The sequence below is a fragment of the Bactrocera dorsalis genome, chromosome 3, assembly GCF_023373825.1.
Source record: "Bactrocera dorsalis isolate Fly_Bdor chromosome 3, ASM2337382v1, whole genome shotgun sequence".
Classification (NCBI taxonomy): Eukaryota; Metazoa; Arthropoda; class Insecta; order Diptera; family Tephritidae; genus Bactrocera; species Bactrocera dorsalis.
Genome location: NC_064305.1, coordinates 47,999,282 through 48,008,347, shown reverse-complemented (window position 1 = coordinate 48,008,347; position 9,066 = coordinate 47,999,282). Strand labels below are relative to the sequence as shown.

The 9,066-nt window shown below is 37.2% G+C and overlaps 1 protein-coding gene across 1 annotated transcript; it reads left to right on the top strand.

The window, feature by feature from the left end:
• The first annotated feature begins 1,976 nt into the window (after positions 1 to 1,976).
• On the top strand, positions 1,977 to 3,011 carry LOC125777179 (uncharacterized). Its single transcript, XM_049451450.1, has 3 exons — positions 1,977 to 2,170; positions 2,222 to 2,402; positions 2,461 to 3,011. The coding sequence occupies exons 1-3, from the start codon at positions 2,073 to 2,075 to the stop codon at positions 2,719 to 2,721; spliced, it is 540 nt and encodes a 179-aa protein (XP_049307407.1). The 5' UTR covers positions 1,977 to 2,072; the 3' UTR covers positions 2,722 to 3,011.
• The last annotated feature ends 6,055 nt before the right edge of the window (positions 3,012 to 9,066 follow it).

Here is a 9,066-nt window from a genome sequence, read left to right as displayed (position 1 = left end):
CAAAAAAAGAAACGGTGGTGATTAAGTGAACGAAAAAGGCCGTTTGTGACCAAACAAATATATATGTGACCTGGTCTACGGAAAGGGGGCTTAGGTGTCAAAAAATCAATTTTCACTTTTTAGCTGACGAAACGAGTAGTTTATTTTTAACAGCGGTTTCCCAGAAAACTAGTTTTCGCACGTTAGCTCCTTTTTCGTAAACCAGGTCACATATTATATATACATATATATAAACGGTGAAAAAATCCTGTAACAAACCAAAAAAAAAAAAACAACAGTTGTTGACAAGAGCGAAAGGTACCGGTAGGGCTAAACGTTTACAAAACAAAATAAAAAAAAGCCAATGTACCGGTAGTGCCAAAAACAAACAAAAAAAATGTATATATATCTACATATGTATGTGTACAAGTGGAAAAAAAGCGGTGACATATTAAAAGTGAACAAAAGTGCAAAAAAGAGAAAACAGTGAGGTGAAATTGGAGTGCGCAAATGTATACAATAAAAATATATACATATATAATAACAAACGGGCGCGTTGGAAAAATTAAAACAAATAAATAAAATGGTCGCGATAAACAAAAGGAAAAAATAATAAAAAACGGGCGCGAAACTAAATCAATATAAAACATACAAACACCAACGGCAGAGAATGCAAACATAGCACACGCACTTATACCCCCCGACAGAAAACCAAAAAAAAAGACTCTTGAAGCGCGTCAAAGTAAGTGTATCGTATTCATTTTCATTATATACATATATATGTATGTATGTTTGCACTGGCAACTAAATCAGAAAAACCCGTTTAAACAGGTTTAAAAACGGATGCCAGTGAACTAAAAAAGAAAACCTATCGGTATTATATTTCCCCAGTCCTTTAACGGAGCAAATGGAAAAAACCGATATACCAAAAAAAAGATTAAAACATACATATCATTTTACTAATATTATTGCTGCCTTTTCGTGAGATTATACTTTTGTGTACATATGTATACACACATAACACAATACAAAATATAAATTCAAGTATCTACATACTTGCACTATTCTTCCGCAATACCCCTCCTGCTTCTTAAAGCAGTAAGCAGGATTGCTTATATAAAACGCAAACTAAGGCGGGACTATAACAAAAGCGAAAAATAATAACAAAAAAAAGAAGGAAATTAATATAATACAAACATACATATATACACAAGTTAATACATATTTGAATATTTGCATATACATTTACATATATATCTATATAGAAGCCGTAAGCGTAAGTGCAGACGGCAAAAATACCTGCGCTTTATTGGCATATCTTCTCTTACGGTGAAAATATTGCGGAAAACCAACAAAAATTATGCGGGTTAATACAAAATTCACCACACTTACATAAATATCGCTTCAAAGTCCACTTTGGCATCCTTCTCGCAATACCTTTTGTTCTTTGACCGTCAAAAACAAGCAGGATTGCATATAAAAGCATAATACATACATACATACTATATACTATACATATGCATGTACAAAGTGCAGTGATCTCTAAACGAGCTCACACTAGCGCATAAGATAATTACAAAAGATCCGCTTATAGGTATACCTTATAAGATTTACGGACACAAAATATATATAAAAAAATAATAATAAATAAATATTATATATATATATATATATATAAACATACAAAATATATATATATTACAAAATATATATATACACACATATTTATATATGCATATAGAAAAAACATTTTCTGCGGTTATTAATAACTTATTACAACCAAATTAAACCTAATTGAAGTAAATATAGTACACGGGTAATTTACGTATTTCGTTGAAAACTCTTATTAACCTACAAGAGTTTCGGTTTTCGGCTTCACGTACAATTGAACGCGTTATTGTTTTACCGATTCTCATTTCGTTCAAAACTTTTATTTACGCAAAAGAGTTCGCGCCCAAACACATACATAAGTACATATACGGGCATGTGCTGCAATTCGTTTTCGCAGGAAATTGTGAGCGAAATCGTGCTGACATGTGCTGAATTTCACTGATCCGCTTTTATTTTCGAACATCAAATCGCAACGATTTGGCATGTGCCAGAAATCGAAACCGCCATTTGTTTTCCATTTTGAAATCGTGAAGCAGCGGGCACGCGAATTTATTGAAAAATTGAAGGAAACATTAGAAATGTAAGTATTTTAAATTTTATTGATATATATTAATTATGCCTTTAAATTTAGGGGCAAGCATAAAACGCCAAGGCAAGACGAAACTTTTTTAAGTTTTATGGAGCAGCATCCTGACATTGCCAAAAATTATGTCAAGGGCGACCGAGTGGCAGCGGAGGCTCTTTGGACTGAACTAGCCAAAGAATTAAACAGCCAAGGACCACCACAAAAAGATATCAACGGATGGAAAAAGGTCAAAAGAGATATTCTTAAGTACACATAAGTGGTTATTAACAATTTTTCTTGAGCAGGTTTGGTCGGACTGGAAGGGCTGCGTACGCAAAAAAATTGCACACAACAAATCGGAGACAAGAGCTACCGGCGGAGGTCCCTTCAACCAATTTGTCTTAAGCTGCACTGAGGAAAAAATTGCAGAACTTTGCGGTCTTTATACTTGTGTAAAAGGTATTCCACAAAGTTCCTCATTCGGTGTACAATGCGACAATAGCAATGAATCATCTGATGACGAAAATCCCACACCGAGTACTTCAGCGGTTGCAACAAGAACGTGAAGACCAATTTCAATGCAAGCATGTATCAAAGAACACATGGCCATGGAAGCAGGTGCGGTTGATTGTATATCTGGAACGTTAGGGAAGCTCCTGGAAAGTTTTGATGACACCAAAAATATTTTGAAAGATAGCAATGGTGCAGTGATAAAATCGATGGAAAAGTTATGCGATCTCATTTCAATACAGAACTCTCTTACCGCAGAACAAAATGAAATTTTGCGTCAGCATAATTCCATAAAGGAGAGAATTGGGAAAGAAAAAAGTGATATGAAGAAACGCATGTTGGAGATAGAGGAAGAAAAGTGGGAGTGGACGAAACGTGCAAGATAATTTTAATTTATTATTTTTTTTTAAATACTTAAAATGTTATGAGATCTCGGAATTTTTTTTTTAGTTATTTAAGAATTAAAATTTGTTTACAATTTATCTAGTTATTTAAGCATATCATGTACATAAGTACATACATATATAATCCTGTATAAACGAAGAATTGAAAAAATTTTATTTTCGTATAAGCGATGTGATAAATTAAATTTCATTTTTTTAATTGTAATATAAATGTGATAGATACCATTAAATTCTTATTTTTAAGTATCCCAATGCAAGTAGTATATTAAGTTCTTGAAATGCAAAGCAAGCACCTTCTGTAAATAATATTGAAGTACATTAAGTCTTTTTATTTTGCTACCAAACAATTCAATAAAAAAAATTATGAAATTGAAAGTGTTTGCATTAAATTGTTTGCAATTTGATCCCTGATATTTGTCGCGGTAGTTTCAAGACTGCTATTATTTTCAGCAGGGTCATCATCGATTACTTCTTCGGAAATCGCATACATGGAATCATCAACATTATAAAATCGACATATGTTGTGAAAAGCACAGCATACGTTAATAATTTTAACAACTTTCTGTGGGGTGTATGGCAAAACAGTTTGCGAACATTTAAAGCGACTTTTAAGCACCCCAATTACTCTTTCCACGATGTTACGAGCTTTTGCATGTTGCAAATTAAATTTATGCTGCGATGTTCCAGCAGTCGGATTGCGATAAGGTGTGAGTAAATATGGTTCTAACGCATAGCCTGAATCCCCTAGTAACCAGGAGCTGTGGTCACCGCTTTGAAAACTGGATAAAAGAGACTGTTTTATATTGGATAAATTGAAAATAAAAGCATCATGACTTGATCCGGGGTGGCACGCATCCACAGCTGTTATACTCATTTTATAGTCACATACCTGCAAAAGCGTTAATATTAATTTTGTATATACAATAGTATGAAAGCCATATTTAGCATTGACGCTAAAACAACCTTTCCTATTTAAATATAAATGCTCATTGTCGCAAGGTTTTAGTAATTTGATGTGAGTCCCGTCGATGCAACCAATAACGCCAGGTATAGCAAATTTGTTGTAAAAATGTAAATTGGACTGACGAACTTCATAATGTGTCCTTCCAAACTTTACCCATTTTGGACATTGTGTTCGCTCTAAAACGTTTAACATCTCTTTTAAAATTTTGTCGTCCTATCACATGCAATATATGAATCCTTTCCAATAGACCGTTGGAATCCTCCTTCCGCAAGAAATCTCAACGTGTTTGCTAATTTCAATTTAACAGGTATGGACGACAGATGTATTAAAGGCTTAATATCGTTAACTACATTCCGAAAGGCCTCTTTGTTTATCCTGTAGTACGAAATAAAACTGCAAGAAGATGTTGTGTTTTAATTTTTAATAGATCGCCTTGCGCATGCACTTACACAGGCTCTGGAATATCCAAAGGATTGGAGTGGTCTCTTAAAAGTCGTCGCGCAACCTTTTCATCACTTTTCCAGTTCATTTGATTCAATAAATAAGCAGAAAGAATGAAAACGCTCATTTTAACACAAATCCTCAACTCAAAATTAAACAAATTTTTTCTTTTCTCTGACAATCAGCTGTTTCGAGCTTAACTTCGAACTTCACTAAAATCGCGTGGAATTCAGCACACCCCAAACTAATTCATGCGATTTGCAATTTCGGAAACGGAACGAAATCGCGTGATTTCCAGCACATGCCCGATACAGACGAAAATATTTTGAAAGTTCGGTTATCAGAAAGCCAGTGGTTTTATTGATTCTCTTTGAAACTCTTGTATACAATATGTATTATAATATTATACAAAGCTATTTCTGTACATCTACAAGTCTAATTTACACTTAGACATTTTAAATTATTTCAAAACTTTCTCTAAATGAGCTCAGATTCAAAAGAATCTAAAGCAATACAGTCACTAAAAATTCCAAAAATTATTTCTGAAGAAAAGAGCCCATGTACTCCTGCTGAAGTTACACGCTCAAAGTAAGGTGCTACAAAGCAAAAAAAAATTAAAGATATTTCATATCTAAATTCATTGCTTGGAGTGACAGTCTAATTCGATACTGCACCCGATTTTCATCTTCACCGATTCAAGACAATTCTTAATCGGTACTAAAAAGAAAATCTAAGCAATTTCTGGACACTTCTCCAAGCTGCGTCTGACGCAATTGTGGAATCTGACGAATCAGATCTATCGGAAAATTTCAAATCTTCAACATGCTCCAAATATGAAAACTACTTAGACCAATACGAAGAGACGAAAGCTATTGTCATAAACGACATAACTCAATGCTTCACATTACAAATTTTTCCAGCTTCGCTCAAAATAACGCTAATGTTAAAAGAGCTGCGGGATTAGTTGCAACAGCAAATCCCGACTTACAAAATTCCGAAAATTACCAAGAAGCACCATGCTGCTCAAAGGCTTTAAAAACTCAGACGCTACACAGCGAAAACCAAAGCAGTGTATTATTACCCACAGCAGTGGTGTCCATCGAGCACCGAGGAGAACTGTTTAAACTTAGGGCCTTAATAGACCAGGGATCTCAACCATCATTTATAACGTCTAGGGCACTAAGTACAACTTGCAACAAAACTAGCTAATTTTGAAATTGCGGGAATAGGCGGAAAAGTAGTACAAAACTCAAACAAAATCTGCCACATTACCCTTATTTCCCCTCAAGCGGATAAGCGCATACAAGCAGAAGCTATTGTCTTACCGCAACTAACAAATATGCTTTCAAGCTATCATATAAATAGCAAGCATTGGCAAAAGGTTTCACACCTTAAGTTAGCAGACTCCAACTGCAACACTCCCGCTCAAATCGACATTCTATTAGCTGTTGTTAAGAAAATTACAAAAACACTTCTGGCGCAAAATGCCATTTTCTGATGGGTCCTAAGCGGACTAGCTGCGGAACCAGTCACAACAATGACAACTCAAGTTGAGGAAATCTCAAACGAGTACCTCAACACACAACTGAAGAAATTTTGGGAGTTAGAAGAACTCCCCCCCATATCAATCACAACCCCAGAAGATCGATATTGTGAGGATTTTTACAAATCCACAACTACTCGATTAGATACTGGCCAGTACGTCGTATGACTACCACTAAAGCCAGAATTTCCCCACACACTCGCCTTAGGTCATTCTCGTACCTCTGCTATCCAACAGTTTTTAAGTATGGATAAAAACCTACTTAAAAAAGGCGAGCTAAAACCAGAATACGATGGGGTTTTAGGAGAATACCTCCATTTAGACCACATGAAGGAAATCAGCACTGGCGAAAAAATTATAAAAAGTAAATACTATTCATTTTACCTGCCACATCATGCAGTAATAAAACCAGACAAAAAATCACAGAGGTAAAAGTTGTCTTTAATGCATAAAAATCCTCAAGCTCGGGGAATTCCCTAAATATCATTTTATTTACGGGACCCACGCTTCAGCCAGATTTAATGCTCCTCATATTAAACTGGCGTAAATACAAATACGTTTTCAATGGGAATGTCGAGAAAATGTATCGACAAATAGTCGTACATAAAGATGTTCAAGATTTTCAGCGAATTATTTTCCGAAAACCTCCCAATAGTCCACTACGCGACTTTAAATTAAAAACAGTTACCTTTGGCGTAAACTGTGCCCCATACCTCGCCATTCGTACACTCCACGAGCTGGAAGAAGACACAAAGTCAGAATTTCCTCTGTCAACACAAGTGTTGAAAACACAAACGTATGTAGACGACATTCTGTCTGGAAGCCACAATCTTCCACAGGCATACGAGTCACTAGCACAAGTGAAACAAGCGCTCAATACAGCAGGGTTTCCGTTGAAAAAGATAACGGCAAACCACCGTAATATTTTAAAGGATATACCCAAAGAAAATCTATTGGACACTAATTTCCTTAAATTCGAAAAGGAAAGCACAACAAAAACTTTGGGGATACAATGGAATGCGATATCTGACCAGTTTTCATACACTAATGAGTCAATATCCGCACTATCAGCTATTACAAAGAGGCAAATTTTATCCTCGGTGGCAAAACTTTTCGACCCCGCAGGATGGCTTCCGCCAATTATGATACAAGCACTAGATGGTACCGACTGCGACGAGCAAGTAAAACCACTTCGTTTAAAAAAGTGGTCCCAGTTCGCGAGCAATCTAAACGACATCACACAAATACAAATCCCACGATGGGTAAATTATATCCCAGAGCACAAAGTCGAATTATACGGCTTCTGTGACGCCTCTGAAAAGGCATCTTGCGCCACTATATATGGCGACCACAAGCCACTTACTAGTTGCAAAAGCAAAAGTGGCTCCTCTAAAAACAATAAGTCTTCCACGACTAGAACTAACTGGTGTACTACTACTTGCCAAACTAGCATCCATAGTGCAAACGCATCTGAATATGGCAAAATATATATGATATCTCTGGTCTGAATCCGAGATTGTATTAGCCTGGTTGGAAAAACCAGCACATGCATGGAAGACGTATATTTCCAATCGAACGTCTCAAATTCTTAACCTAGTGGGATCAGCCACTTGGCGACACGTAGCCAGTGCTGACAATCCTGCTGATCTAGGTGCAAGAGGATGCAAACTTCTGCACCTTGCCACCACCACCCTCTGGTGGAATGGCCCCCGAATCTCCCGATTCTTGGCCACAATCGCCCATGCGCAATATTATTGCCCCAGAAAGTCGAAAGATCGACTCCTCTCACACAACATTGGATGATACTGACATCCTGGATAGATTTTCATCTTACCCCCGAGCCCTCAGGGTAATCGCTTACATACTTAAATTCATAGAGCGACACAAACTTAGAAATAAAGAAATACGCACAGTATACCCCAAGGCGATACAGTGACGCACCTAGACTTACAAAACGCATAGGTCGCTCTTATTGCATCTACTCAAAGGTGCTGCTTCAGCCGAGAGATATCAGACTGAGAGAATCGAAGCCGATTGATAAAAAAAGCTCAATCCTGGTACTAAATCCATTCATAGATACGAAGGGTCTACTTCGTGCAAATGGTCGGCTTGTCAAGCCTAACGTATAACGAACCTCATTCCTTAAGTTCGCAACTTGCCACATTGTATCTCAATTATGTCCACGTACTTTTATTACACGCAGAACACCGCATCATGCAACAAATAGTCCACCGGAACGCTGCAACTTTGCTCTACCCTTCACTACCACAGGTGTCGACTTTGCTGGGCCTTTTCAAATGCTAAGGTCTCCCACACTAATGAAAGGCTACGTGACTGTCTTTGTCTGTTTTGCGACAAAAGAAGTACACCTCGAGCTATGTACTAATCTGACAAAAGAGGCTTTTCTCGCGACATTTGCTCGCTTCGTCGGACGACGTGGTTTTCCGTCAAAACTCATGAGCGACAACGGCAAGACTTTTATCGGAGCTCAAAGAGCCACCGAAAAGCAGTTTGTGGACTTCATCAAACAAGTATCACCTGAAATCCTACAAAGTACGCTCCCCAAGGCATTGACTGGCGTTTATCCCTCCAAGCGCTCCTCATATGAGTGGTTTACGGGAATCAGCGGTAAAAAGCTTTAAATCCCACATTAAAAAAGTAGCTGACAATTACAAATTTAAGTTTGAAGAATTTACCACATTATTAATTCGTATTGAAGCCGTTCTCAATTAACGGACATTGACGACACTCTCGCAAGATCCCTCAGATCTAACAGCTCTTACACCAGGGCACTTTCTCAAAGGAGCACCCATTCTGGCCATACCTGAGCCAGGCGTGGAGTCGCTTTCCTTACTAAATAGATGAAAAGTATTAAAATTCTCCATCATGATTTCAGCCGCCGATGGAAGGAGGAGTATATAAAGGACCTTCATAAAAGGTACCGCTGGAAAACTCCCGAAAAGGCGCCAAAGCTTGGAGATTTTGTTCTAATACATGATGACTGTCTCCCCCCTACAGAATGGCGGTTTGGTCGCATAGAGAAGCTACA